Genomic DNA, 14,967 nt, shown 5'->3' on the forward strand with positions numbered 1-14,967 from the left:
AAGTTTGAAACGAGAAATAAACCATGAGAAAAAAAAACTGACACACGAAGAAAAGAGGAAACGCACGCTTTAGACGGGATTAACATTTGATGTCAAAATATATCTTTCATCGCTAACTAACACACGAAAAATCATGAATAAATACAAGTGAGATTTTGATCAAAATCTACACAATCTGGCCAACGTTTTTTCCTTTAGTACTGGTAAACGGAAAAAAAGCAATCGATATTTTTTTTTCACCATAGAAACTGAAATTTATTGCATGTATCTCTTTTTCAGTCCGACTGACACCTCAAAATGATGATGTTCTGTCTCATGTGCGCCCTGATGCCTCTGGCTCTGGCCGGAGAGAAACGTTTTCTTCTTGACAGTAAGCTGGACATTTTCTTCCTTTTTACATTTAGTCAAGTTTTGACCAAATGTTTTAACGTAGAGGGGGGAATCGAGACGAGGGTCGAGGTGTATGTGTGTGTGTCTGTGTGTGTGTGTAGAGCGATTCAGAGAAAACTACTGGACCGATCTTCATGAAACTTGACATGAGAGATCCTGAGTATGGTATCTCCGGACATTTTTTCATTTTTTTGATAAATAGCTTTCATGACGTCATATCCGGCTTTTCGTGAAAGTTGAGACGGCACTGTCACGCTCTCATTTTTCAACAAAATTTGGTTACAATTTTGGTCAAGTAATCTTCGACAAAGCCCGGACTTTGGTATTGCATTTTAGCTTGGAGGCTTAACAATTAATTAATGAGTTTGCTCATTAAAGTTGTCATTAAAATCGATTTTTCGCAAACAGATTTAAAATTGATTGCATCGTATTCTTCATAATATTCTGAATGTAAAAATATATACATATGTCATGTTTACTCTTAAAATGTGATCACAATTATTAACGAAAATAGATTAGTTAGTCTTACGATAAAAATTTAAGAAATCGATCCAAAAATGATTTCATCTTATTCTTTATCATTTCCTAATTCCAAAAACATATAGATATGATAGGTTGTATTCAAAACAAGCTCCGAAAGTTAACAAGAATACAGAAAAGCGCGCTTTCCTGCTTAGCACAATACGCTACCGCGCTATTCTGCACGTGGAAGGAGCGCTAAGAGTAGACATTTTTCTAGAATAGCGCTATAAAAGTTTGCATTATTATTATTATTATTGTTTCCTTCTCGCGGGGATTGACAAAGCTGTACTGTCTTGGTGAAAAACTACAGTGCGTTCAGTTTCCTTCTGTGGGTTCGACAGCTTGACTAAATGTAGTAATTTCGCCTTACGCGACTTGTTTTCTTTGCCGGCCGTCAGTTTGTATACTTGTTGCATTATGAAATGTATCTTGCCGACCGTCACTGTGTCCACTTGTTGCTTTATGAAATGTATCTTGCCGACCGTCACTGTGTCCACTTGTTGCTTTATGAAATGTATCTTGCCGACCGTCACTTTGTCCACTTGTTGCTTTATGAAATGTATCTTGCCGGCCGTCAGTGTGTCCACTTGTTGCTCTATGAAATGTATCTTGCCGGCCGTCAGTTTGTCCACTTGTTGCTATATGAAATGTATCTTGCCGGCCGTCAGTGTGTCTACGTGTTGCTTTATGAAATGTATCTTGCCGGCCGTCACTTTGTCCACTTGTTGCTTTATGAAATGTATCTTGTCGGCCGTCAGTTTGTGTACTTGTTGCTTTATGAAATGTATCTTGCCGGCCGTCACTTTGTGTACTTGTTGCTTTATGAAATGTATCTTGCCGGCCGTCAGTGTGTCCACTTGTTGCTCTATGAAATGTATCTTGCCGGCCGTCAGTTTGTCCACTTGTTGCTATATGAAATGTATTTTGCCGGCCGTCAGTGTGTCTACGTGTTGCTTTATGAAATGTATCTTGCCGGCCGTCACTTTGTCCACTTGTTGCTTTATGAAATGTATCTTGCCGGCCGTCACTTTGTCCACTTGTTGCTTTATGAAATGTATCTTGCCGGCCGTCAGTTTGTCCACTTGTTGCTCTATGAAATGTATCTTGCCGGCCGTCACTTTGTCCACTTGTTGCTCTATGAACTGTATCTTGCTGGCCGTCACTTTGTCCACTTGTTGCTCTATGAAATGTATCTTGCCGGCCGTCACTTTGGATTTGTCTCCTGATTATATTAAGATACCCCAACCCTTTCCCCCTCAACTCCGAAACTTGAAAAAAGATATATCAAAAGCATTCTAACAATTAAGATATCAGTTTTGATATCGACGACCTCTTTATTGCTTCCCCACTTCAAAGACAAAGACACCTAAATTAAAAAAAATATATATTTATATGAAAATGTAATTATCCCAGAATATAGTTGAGCAAGTGACTAATTACTTTTGAAAGACAAAACATTTGGAAATACTGGAAAGTACAAGAAAAGAGTGAACAAAAAGAAATAATAATCAGAGGGAGGGATATGCAACAGCCAAAACGGAGACAAATACTTTTGTAATTTCTTTACAGTGAATACAAAATGTCCAGAGAAATAGCAATTTAGCTAACATTGACGGACTGTGTGATGATATCTTCTGGTATTGGTCTGTTTCGACAGTAATATCAAAATATAGACCTCCGGTCTCGATTTTGATCTCACTGTCTCAACAGACCATAGCAGTCCATCAATATTGGGTAATGCTACCCCTTGGTCTTCGTGTCTCTTAAGTTTGATACGAGAAATAAATCACGAGAAAAAAACCCAACTCCATAGGATCTCATTATTCTACGATTTGTGTTGTTGTGTATCCAAAATGTAATCCGTATACCTGTATCAGCATGCCGACCACCACCAATGATCTCACACGAGAAGAAAGTGAAAACGAATGTTCTGTGAATCCACAGATATATTGACCTGGTCAGGGGCGTGACGTCAATGCTTTTATTTTGTTTATTCTGTTTATCCTTATTATGTGCATGCTGATCTCACAAGAACAGAAAAAGAAAAGCCGGTACATTTTGAGTGTATTACTATCCGCAGATGCTGACCTGGCCAAGTACGTCGACCTGATCGCGGACCATGTTGGGTCTGACGCCACAGAGCAGCAGTGTGAGACAGCCTGCGTTGAGGTCATGCACAGTGACCTTCTGGACACCGGTTGTCCTTTCATCTGCACCTCGTGAGTGAAAAAAACGAAGTAATTCTCCCTAAGTGTTTTGCGTTATCCACTTATCGTTTTTTGAAATGCAAATAAAAGACATAGCCCATTCACTTGCACTTCGCAAGTGAAACAGAAACCAGGTTCAAAATATGACCAACAATTTTGTTTGGCCTCGAATGTAACGCTCAAGAGTAAGGATTACTTCTATTTATTTTTTTCTTTCGTATCCTTTTTCAACTGCGGATTCCAGTTTTGACCTTCATCACATCACTAACTATTTTGTCTACAAAATTAAATGAAGGTTGCTTGACTAGCTATTATCCTTTATATGACTGTTATTCTCTCAAGTGTAAAGTGTTTGGATTTGCAAAGTTCTCACTTTCTCTCGTTGTCGTCAATATTTAAAGCGCTAATGTACACCGTACGTATCTTTGTTTCGTGGATAATTCATCTACATTTGGTGAGTGTTGACAGATATTCCGATTTCAAATTTCACTTTGTATTTATTGGAACAAAGTGCTGGTCAAATGTTGATGCAAAAACCAATTTGAGTGCAAATCTTAGTGTGGAAGGAAATTCAAATCAACCGTTCTGATTGTTCAGCTTCCAGACACTGGTGCAGAAGTTCCACAGGCACAGCCCTGCCCAGCCTGCCAAGAGATTCATTCTTGACAGTGAGTTTCAATTCGTTCCCTCTGGGTGACTGGAAACAATACAGTCAACGTTGCGTGTGATTCTGCTGTTTGCGTGCTATTCCTACTGTACTTCACATGGTTGTAATAAAAGTGTATGACTTATATGTCCTATGTCTTCTTGGCATGCTGGTATTCAACGATCCAATACAAAGAAAACTCAAAGGCCAATGACTTTCTGTGCATCAACAGGCCTGAACCTGAACAACGTGATCAACATGTTCAGCAATGCTGACCTGGCCAAGGACGTCGACCTGATCGTGCAGCGGGTGGGATCTGACGCCACAGAGCAGCAGTGCGAGACAGCCTGTCTTGAGGTCATGCACAGTGCTAGTGACCATCTGAACACTGGATGTCCTTTCATCTGCACCTCGTGAGTGAAGAAATGGTGTTATTCTCATTCAGTGTTTTGCGTTACATACGTATAGTTGTCCAGATGCAGACACAGCCGAGGTCAATTTACTTGGACCTTGAAAATTAAATGGAAACCAGGTTCAAAATATGACTGGTTGTTATATGTCCGTACATGTAAATTTCAGTAGTGTGGATCCCTGTAAACATTTTGTTTCAGATATTCCACTCCCCTTTTTATCTGCAGATATTCCAATTTTGACCTTCTTTGCTTAGCCAAATAATTCGTCCACAAAAATAGCTTGAAAGTTGCTTCATCATTTCAATGCAAGGAGATTTGTTCCACAATATTCCTACTTTTCTTTTTGTCGTCTAAATTTGGAGTGCTTATTTCTCATTGTTTTATAGATATTCCATCTACATTTCATCCTCGGTGTTTAAAGATATTCCGACTTCCACATTTTAGTGTAGAACAAAGTGCAGCTCAATCTTTAGTGTGGAACACAATTCAGTGTTAATTGTAGTGTGGAAGAATATTCTGACAACTTTTTTGCTTTGTTTTAGATTCCAGACACTGGTGCAGAAGTTCCATATCCCTGCCCAGCCTGCCAAGAGATCCATTCTTCATTGACAGTGAGTTGAAATGTGTTCCCTCTGGGTTACTGCAAACAAAACTGTCAACGTTGCGTGTGCTTGTTTTTGGCATGCTTTAAACTAGTGTAATGCACATGGTTGTAGTAAAGGAGTATGTCTTATGTTTTCTGGTGGGTACGCATTGGTCGAAGCAGACAAAATCGTTGGATTTAAGAGGTATTCAAATATGTAATCTAGATTCCTACAAAAACGTGTGAAATACAGGGGCGAAAGTAGGACGGAAATCAAAACAAAGCGGAAAAAAGCAGAGCAGACAAATCCAAGTCACGGAACTCTACCTAAACACAGCCGTTTTAGATTTGAATAACGTAGAGCCTAAACGCTTCTGGTTGACCTGCGTCAAATTGTAAGGTAACAGCGGGGTCATGTTTGGGTTGTAAGACCTTAACATTGAGGTTTTCTCGGATGTTTTTGAAGCTAAAGGTTTGAAACTTTGCACAGTGGGGTCGCTTTGGGGTCATATTGTGGAACATTATCAATGCCTTGACCGTCTTTTGAAACTAGAGCTTTGAAACTGTACACACTTTTTGGGTTGGATGATCTCCCAACATGACCTAAGTCTGGTTGACCCTGATTAGTTTTTGCAGGAAGGACTGTGCCCTGTCATCATTTCCTCGTCTTTTTCAGGTTCCAGTTTCTGGTGAAGATGCTCCACACCACCGGAGCCCAGAGGGCCGCACCTGTTGCATAAAGAGTCATTAGTGTACTATATATTTTCTGACTGTGGGGACGGGAATTCCATTACGATGTCACACTCTTTATGTGTCGTGGTTAAGGTTGTAATGTGAACACTTATCCGTGTTGCTTGTTTGTTAAAAAAAGGACGTAAAAATGACTGGAGAAATACAAAACAAAATAAACATTAAAAAAAAAAGAAAAAAAAGGAAGAACTGACACTTTTTTCTCTTCATTTTGTCACCGTTTTTGTTTGTGTTTTTTTGCTTGTTTTTTAAATCAATACATCTACGTTCGTGGTTAAAGGCCAAATCCGCTCTCTCTCTCTCTCTCTCTCTCTCTCTCTCTCTCTCTCTCTCTCTCTCTCTCTCTCTCTCTCTCTCTCTCTCTCTCTCTCTGTCTCTCTCTCTCTCTGTCTCTCTCTGTCTCTCTCTCTCTCTCTCTCTCTCTCTCTCTCTCTCTCTCTCTCTCTCTCTCTCTCTCCTGCTCTCACCTCTCTGTCTGTTTCTCTTCAATACCCTCTCATTGTATTTCTTTGCCTCTCTTTTTCTATAAACCCAGTTCAAAGACTACGGTCTCTGAATTGAAACGGGCACATACGATAAAAGCGGAGAAGAAATCCGGATGACATAATGTGCATTACAAAACATTGAGGTCGAGAACTGAAATTTAGAGAAATGTCACGCATTTCCCGATTACTAGTTTCCATTCACTTGTCGATAAGGCATATTTTCAGGATCAATTTACTGGATTATACGTTGAACCCTTCAATGTCCTGAACGATCTCATAGTAACCTGCGTACATGCGCGTTTGATCCTGAACAGACGAAGCTCGAAGATACCCTTCACTGACCCACACGCATGCACGAAAACAAATAAGCATGCTCGCAGACACACACAGTCATAGACACAGAGAAGCAGACACGCAGACAGACAGAAAGGCGAATATACAGAAAGATACACACACATACAATCATACAGTCTGACAGACAGACAGACAGACAGACAGACAGACACATGCACACCCACACACGCACGTACGCACACACGCACGAACGCACGCCGAACGCACGCACACAGACACAGACACAGACTGACACAGACACAGACACACAGACACACAGACAGACACACACACACACACACACACGCACACACACACACACACACACACACACACACACGGAGTCTGACGCCCAATGAGACAAGTCAACCAACTGAGTTACCCCGACCCTCCACATAACATACTTTGGTACGGAAAACAAAGGGAAAAGTGCATTTCCACGCAAGACTCTCTTACTCTCTCTTTGTCTCCGTTTGTCTGTCTGTCTGTCTGTCTGTCTGTCTGTCCCCCCCCCTCCTGTCTCTCTCTGTCTCTCTGTATCTGTCTCTCTCACTGCACAATAACAGTGGACTGTCTAAGCGTACGCTGGGAATAAAAGAAAATTACAAGTTACTGACGATGTTCGTAACAAGGGAAATAACCACTTACACAAGTTGCCAGGTACTCTGCTGTATTAGCTCCCTTGTATATGCTCCATCTCACTAGTGCTCTCTCTCTCTCTCTCTCTCTCTCTCTCTCTCTCTCTCTCTCTCTCTCTCCCTCTCTCTTATCTGTCTCTCACGCACACCCACAAACACACACACATACACGTACATGCACGCACGCACGTACGTATGCACGTACATATGCACGCACGCACGCACGCACGCACGCCCGCACGCACGCCCGCACGCGTCATCATTACATTTTCACACTTCTAAGATTCCACGACTGACCGGCTCATCGTTTTGTTGGAAGTGCAAGCTACAACTGTTCCCCAGAACGTTCGCATGTGGTAGTGACAGCCACCACTGACTTATGTCGTATGTATGACTGACCAGTCACTTTAATCATTTGGTAAAAGCATCACGTTAATTACACTACTGACCGGACAATTTCATCGTTTTGTTAGAAGTAAAAGGTTCTATGACATTTCGTAAAACGTCTAACATTGTGTTTGTGACTGACCATACAACCCCATTTTGTTAGACGTCTAACACTGTGTTTGTGACTGACCATACAACCCCATTTTGTTAGACGTCTAACACTGTGTTTGTGACTGACCATACAACCCCATTTTGTTAGACGTCTAACACTGTGTCTGTGACTGACCATACAACCCCATTAGACGCCTAACACTGTGTCTGTGACTAACCATACAACCCCATTTTGTTAGACGTCTAACACTGTGTTTGTGACTGACCATACAACCCCATTTTGTTAGACGTCTAACACTGTGTTTGTGACTGACCATACAACCCCATTTTGTTAGACGTCTAACACTGTGTCTGTGACTAACCATACAACCCCATTAGACGTCTAACACTGTGTCTGTGACTGACCATACAACCTCATTTTTTAGACGTCTAACACTGTGTTTGTGACTGAACATACAACCCCATTTTGTTAGACGTCTAACACTGTGTCTGTGACTGACCATACAACCCCATTTTGTTAGACGTCTAACACTGTGTTTGTGACTGACCATACAACCCCATTTTGTTAGACGTCTAACACTGTGTTTGTGACTGACCATACAACCCCATTTTGTTAGACGTCTAACACTGTGTCTGTGACTGACCATACAACCCCATTTTGTTAGACGTCTAACACTGTGTCTGTGACTGACCATACAACCCCATTAGACGCCTAACACTGTGTCTGTGACTAACCATACAACCCCATTTTGTTAGACGTCTAACACTGTGTTTGTGACTGACCATACAACCCCATTTTGTTAGACGTCTAACACTGTGTTTGTGACTGACCATACAACCCCATTTTGTTTGACGTCTAACACTGTGTCTGTGACTGACCATACAACCCCATTAGACGTCTAACACTGTGTCTGTGACTGACCATACAACCTCATTTTTTAGACGTCTAACACTGTGTTTGTGACTGAACATACAACCCCATTTTGTTAGACGTCTAACACTGTGTCTGTGACTGACCATACAACCCCATTTTGTTAGACGTCTAACACTGTGTCTGTGACCGACCAAACAACCCCATTTTGTTAGACGTCTAACACTGTGTTTGTGTTTGACCATACAACCCCATTTCGTCAGACGTCTAACACTGTGTTTGTGACTGACCATACAACCCCATTTTGTTAGACGTCTAACACTGTGTCTGTGACTGACCATACAACCCCATTTTGTTAGACGTCTAACACTGTGTCTGTGACTGACCATACAACCCCATTTTGCTATCTAGACGTCTAAAAGTATGAATGACCGTTCAAATTTATCATCAATAAAACGGGGACATTTTAGACGTCTAATTTAGTCTACAAACTCAACGGTCAGTCCTCGTGTAAGCGAACATGTACACCAATACAGATGTGTCTGCAGGCTTTATCACGGGATTAGTACATCCTCCAACGTAAACATGTGACAACATTGAACAGGGTGGCTGCCATCTGGGCAGGATGGGAATGCATTTTGTTGTTGAATTGAGTTTGCAGCTTGACCTAGATGTCACAAAAATATTATTTCAAAAGTATTATTAATTTTCACTCTGCAAAAAAAGCCGCCACGATGTAATCTTGTATTTTATTTGTCTTAGGTGAAGAACGATGGTATCCGATATAAGAGCCTGGACAGATCTGTGTTGGTTCACACAGTATTGGCGTTAACCGGTAATTACCGGTATTTTACCGGTTGGCATGAGAAAATACTGGAACAAAATTGGCTGCTGGTATGACCTACCGGTTGATTTTTAGAGCTACCGGGTTTTTTTCGCTGGTAAAACAACAAAACCAGTCCTCTGAGTTGGACTCTTACTGGTTCCATTGACCAGCCTACCGGTTTTTTCTGGACAGTTTGCATCAGACTTTAAGTCTCCGTGTTTGTGAATGAGTGTATGTGCGCCTTGAGTCGCCTGTTGGTGAGATATGTGCGCCTTATAAATATTCGTATTATTATTATTATTATTATTACCAGAAAAGTTTGCGTACCAGTTTGAAAAAAATACTAGCGCCAGCATTGTTCACATAATCGTTAACACGAGAAGGGGTGTGCGTTTAAAATATGGGAAGACTTTCAATGTATACCTGCAAGACAGGATTGACAGACATGCGGCTCCTTAATCCCCTCGTTACCGATATCAATAACACAGCAGGCAGATGTCCCTAAACCATGCACTGTCCGTGTGACGGGAGGGTCGTCCTGGGCCAAGATTCAGCTACTTCACCCGTACGACCAACGCAAGCACGTATAAGGGCTTGACTGTCTGCCATGTTCTTCTTGTACATGTGTTTGAAGACACCGCCATAAGCCGTAGGGTGGTTGTTGTTTTCACCTTATGTCGATGTACATTTTCTGAACATGTAAAATATTGTTTAAACCAACCACTTAAAAGTGTTTTTGTTGTGTTTTTTTTCACGTAAAATTAGTTCGATTGCGACCAAGCCGGTGTATGGACACTGGTTTAATCTGAAGTGAAAAACGAGGTGTTGCACATAAGGGTGAACACCTGGCCGGCTGCCATATCCATTTAGCGGATATAAACAGTGACGAACAACGCAGCAATTGAGTGCTCCATCGCGGAAAAAACAAATGTGTGAATACGGACTTAACCTAAAGTTTAGCACTGTGCGTTGTACGCGAGGTTAAGTATGGCTATCATGTCCATCTAACGGTACTTCATCTCGACCACCAATGCAGCGTTCATCCGCAGAGAAACAGTCGTTCGGACAATTTTAATATTGGCTTAGCAAGTGTATGGACACTTACTTGATCTAAAATTAAAAACTACGCGTTGCACGAAAGGCTGAGTATGGCTCCTATATGTCTTTGTATGGCCACCTCACTTCGGCTGTCACCACAGTTAGCCTATTATCCTCTGGAAGAGCCCGTTTAGCCGAAACACTTGTACTTTATTCGGGCGTGTGTCAATCGACCATGCTTTAATAACTGAACTCTTTCGGTTTTAGGCGTTTAGAAACATAAGCCTATTTTTTTTTAAGTCGCACAAAGAATATACTCTGAGTTTGAGAGTTTTGTAGAGAGAATTAAGACAAACATTCACTCGGAAACGTTATTCCTTCTAGTTAAAATGCAGGCACCCCAAGCACAAGTTACATTACCATAACATTTAGTTTTTCAAAACACTAATTCATATGTAAGTTTTTTTTAAACACATGTGTAAGTTTCCAAATCAAACACTTCCTGATAGCCGTTTAACATTCTGCGGGCAACACCACTGTTATATGAGGCAAAAAACAAATAAAAAAAACAACAACAACTTCTTTCATAATTCTGAGGTTAAAAAAACAACAACAACCAGCGAGTTAGACGCAAGGGTGAGATCGGCGAGCTTGGCGTCTGATAATACCTGTGCGAGGTTCCTAAACTGAGGGAAAATCTGCGCGTGATACCAAATGGCGAGTACGGCGCCCTTTGCCCTTTGCCCTTTGCCCTTTTGCACCTGAAAAGGGTGCATAAATCAGGGCTCCCCATGGCGCGCGTCCCTGCGTCCTATACGCACTAGAAGCCGAAAACACGTACTAGAAACATATGGAGGGGGTTCCTGGACGCACTAGATTTGAAAAGAGCGGGTCCTAGGACGCACTAAATGTCCTTTATCGTGCGTACCGTAGGTACCATTTTCAGACTGCAATCGACACTTCGCAGTACACTATACTGACCACAATGTTTTATAAGTACACTGGGACTTTTCGGCTTTGGGACCCTTGGGACCCTCTAAAATACTGCAGTGGGGGTCCATGGACCCTCTAAAATTTAAAAGTGGGGTTCCCGGGACGCACTAAGAGGGGCGTCCGTGGGGAGCCCTGATGAATATAGGTAAATGCTGCCCGTTGTCCATTTGGCAAGGTCCCATGATATAATAACTGAGCGGAGTGCACACTACATTTTCTAAGGGTGAGTTTGTCACCCTTTTCCCATTAAGCAAGGTCCGATACATCAGAGAGAGGTGCATACATTAGAGAGAGGTGCATACATTAGAGAGAGGTGCATACACTAAAGACAAAGCTGCGCGTTGCACACCAGAGTGAATGCGGCGCCATTGCCCATTCATAACAAGAAATTCCTCCGAGGTAGGAAAAACACCCCCGTCAAAGGGAAATAACCTTCTCAGTTGGTGGCAGTGAGAATGGTTATTTCCCTTTGACCATTAATATGTGCCTCTATAAGTCCTTGTATAATTTTAATCCACCAATAACTCCCTAACCGTGTGTTTGACTGGTCCCAATTTTTGTAAGGACCGTCTCAGGAATGTATAGAACCTGTTCACCAAGTTTGGTGACGATCGGTCCGTTCATTCTTGAGATCTATATGCGAACACACACACACAAACACACAAACACATCGAGCGAAACCTATACACACCCCTATACCGGGGGTGTAACGAGGTCTGATATTATCTGGGTGGGACGAAGTCAGCTATTCTCTTCGTTGCTCGGATCCCTACCGTCTTGCCGCGGCTGTGCCGTACGCACGGCAAGGATTATCTCAGAGACAAAAGGCAAACACAGGATGGTAATAAACAGCCATTGATTTCTGGCGGGGAATATGCGAGCCATTCACAAGACGAGGCCAGGAATGAACGTTGCTGGTTGACCATCTAAAGGAATAGAGGTCCGGAAGTACTCGCTCTCAGTTTTTGAACACAGTCATGTGTTTGCAGTTTCAGACTTCATTTTGTTTGTTTAGGTCAAACACATTTTGTGACTTCAAAATATATTATAAGTAAATACATGCTCCAGTGCTTCTCAACATGACCGGTGTCAAGATGACATGACTAGATTTTATTTGAAGCCGGTGTCACAAACTGAAAACTCTGCTGAACAATCCCTCTCAATGCGGCCAATGCGCATGTGCCAATCTTGGACTTAAAAAATGCGACCCTTTGACCGAACGAACCATGGTTTAGGGTTAGGGTTAGAGTTAGGATTCGGGTTAGTGTTAGGGCAAGGGTTAGGGTTAGGTTGTTCACGACCTGATTAATCTCCCCATGTTAGCGCATGCGCATTGACCGCATTGCGAGGGATTGTTCAGGCAGAGTTTTCAGTTCGTTACACCGGCTTCAAATACAATCTAGTCTTCCAGTAGAGACGGGGTGTGAATGGGAATGTCAGGAAAGAATCGGGAGGATTTTTGTGCAAGATGTTTCACGTAATTAATTTACCAATAAGACCCTGCAGAGTAAAAAAAAAAAAAATCCAATGAGGTCAAAAGACAACATACAGTGAAACTTTACTCATCTGCTTCTCATCCCGAGGATCATTAAATAAAATCAATTAGCCCGGGAGGGGGTGAGGAAGAAGGGGAATCGGAGGAGAGTAAGGAAAGGGGTGTATTATTTTGCAAGATGTAGATTTAGTTTGTGTTTTGATTGAGAGAAAACCTTTGCTTTCGTTCTGAAATGTTTCGTACTTTAGGTACAGAATAAAAAAACAACAATCAGAAATGAAAAATATAATGGAACGTTAATTCTTTTATCAAAACAAGTCATTCACATGTACATCGACTCGATGGTCTTTAGGTGCAGGCAAGATTTCATACTTTATTGAATGGTTTTTAAAAATACAATTCAACGCTCCTTTGATGATAACCTTTACTTGCACATTATCTCAGGCACGTGTTCCAGGATACTAGCTCCACAAAGCTCTCGTCTACTGTTTAAAAAAAAAAAGTTTTATTTTTTTATTTGAATTTACCTAGCACATCATGTGGGGCGTTTAATAAATACCAATGATTGTTACAATATTCCTTATAAACTGTTATCAATGTGTTTGAGCTACAATGGATATTAACATTTTCATGTACAATACCTCTTTTATTTTTTACTTTTTTTAAAATTTGTTAATCTCCTTTAAATGTGTATGTGTTGTTGGAATATGTTTTGGTGAGACATACTTATGTATGCGTATCACCCGTCGCGATATAACCTTGAACGGTTGAAAACGACGTTAAACACCAAATAAAGAAAGAAAGAATGCGTATCACCATCAAACAAAAGATATAATGGCTAACATTTTCATAAAATATGTTTGTCTGACATCTAAACATAATAACATCACATACACCGGTACACTTCAATAAATCTATATGTAGGCCTACTGTTATCTTATAACATCCTGATCGTATTGAATTTTAGAACACCCGGCATCGTTTCTTTACAAACTCTCGTCTACTGTTGTGAGCTCTCTTTTCCCTTGTTTTTTTAATCTTCTGCTAAGCAATCTGCTTATTAGATAACTTGCTTAAAATCACCGTGTTTTTTGGGAACGACACCCTCCCCCCCCCCACCCCCTTCCGAATAACGTCTGGTTAAAGCTTTCTGGTCAATCTATACACAACAGCTATCAACATTTATTCTTCGAAACAACACGAGCAACTTCAGTTTACGTCATCGGGACATGGCATACAACCATCTGTTGAGCTCTGCCAACTTAATTACCACTTAGTGCTCTGAGGTGGCGTCGGACAATATTCCGGCCATTACTTGCTTTCACACTGTCAATATTAGTATCTTTCAGTAAAACTCTGTTTCCAGTAAAAATGTACTCTTATTTTTCAAACGACAGTTCATGACTGCCACATAAGAAGGCTTTCTCGACAGGTTTCACTGTACATGTCACTAGTCTGCGTAGATTATCTTATCTTTGGGGAGGATACGAGCGGGTTCTAAATTTAGAGTGTCCAATCTTGGGTCTTTCATTTTGTAGCCAAAATTACGGCAGTGTTGGGGCTGAAAAAGCGGTGAGATTGATTGATGATGTTTGCTCTAGGCTTAGCGTGCCTGCAGTGCAACGCAAGGTGAAAAGCAATACCTGTTGGAAGGACAGAAGTCTATAAGCACAAGTATGCAATGTCTACGGATTATCGTCGACGTCTTCAGACTTGTAATATAGACAGAAATATATGAACGATATTCTGACCCCACCCTCCAGCAACCTGTATATTAACCCGGTAAGGTCCAGATTAATAAAAATAATAAAATAATCTCACATGCTGGTGTGTTTTATAAACAAAGACTCCGCTGAGTTTGGTTCGACTCGTTTTAGCCAAAGTGCATGCGGCGTAGAGTTAATGATTTTCTTACTTTTTTTTTTATAGTCTTCCGGAAGCAAAACTAACTGTTGGACTCAGTGAAAGAAAGGTATTCGTTAATGCTGATTCTTGTGATGGTTAAGTGGATAAACGACGTGTACACAACGTTGGAGTAAGCTGGAATAAAGGGTCAGAATTCAAATCGCAGAAGCAGCACTAGAAGCAGGAACAGCAGCAGCAGCAGTTGCAGCAGCATCAACAACAACAACAACAACAACAACAACAACAACAACAACAACAACAACAACACCAACACCAACAACAACAACAACACCAACAACAACAACAACAACAACTAGAACAACAGCATTAAGAACTATAGCAACTCAACAACAACATAACTGGTCATGTAGTAT

General features: G+C 41.2%; 1 protein-coding gene across 1 annotated transcript; it reads left to right on the top strand.

The window, feature by feature from the left end:
• Positions 1–282: 282 nt before the first annotated feature.
• LOC138983270 (uncharacterized) lies at positions 283–5,652 on the top strand. Its single transcript, XM_070356699.1, has 6 exons — positions 283–370; positions 2,993–3,131; positions 3,717–3,787; positions 3,998–4,178; positions 4,721–4,789; positions 5,438–5,652. Exons 1-5 carry the CDS (start codon positions 298–300, stop codon positions 4,785–4,787), a joined length of 531 nt encoding a protein of 176 aa, XP_070212800.1. The 5' UTR covers positions 283–297; the 3' UTR covers positions 4,788–4,789; positions 5,438–5,652.
• The last annotated feature ends 9,315 nt before the right edge of the window (positions 5,653–14,967 follow it).

This window comes from Littorina saxatilis, linkage group LG12 (genome assembly GCF_037325665.1).
Source record: "Littorina saxatilis isolate snail1 linkage group LG12, US_GU_Lsax_2.0, whole genome shotgun sequence".
Classification (NCBI taxonomy): domain Eukaryota; kingdom Metazoa; phylum Mollusca; class Gastropoda; order Littorinimorpha; family Littorinidae; genus Littorina; species Littorina saxatilis.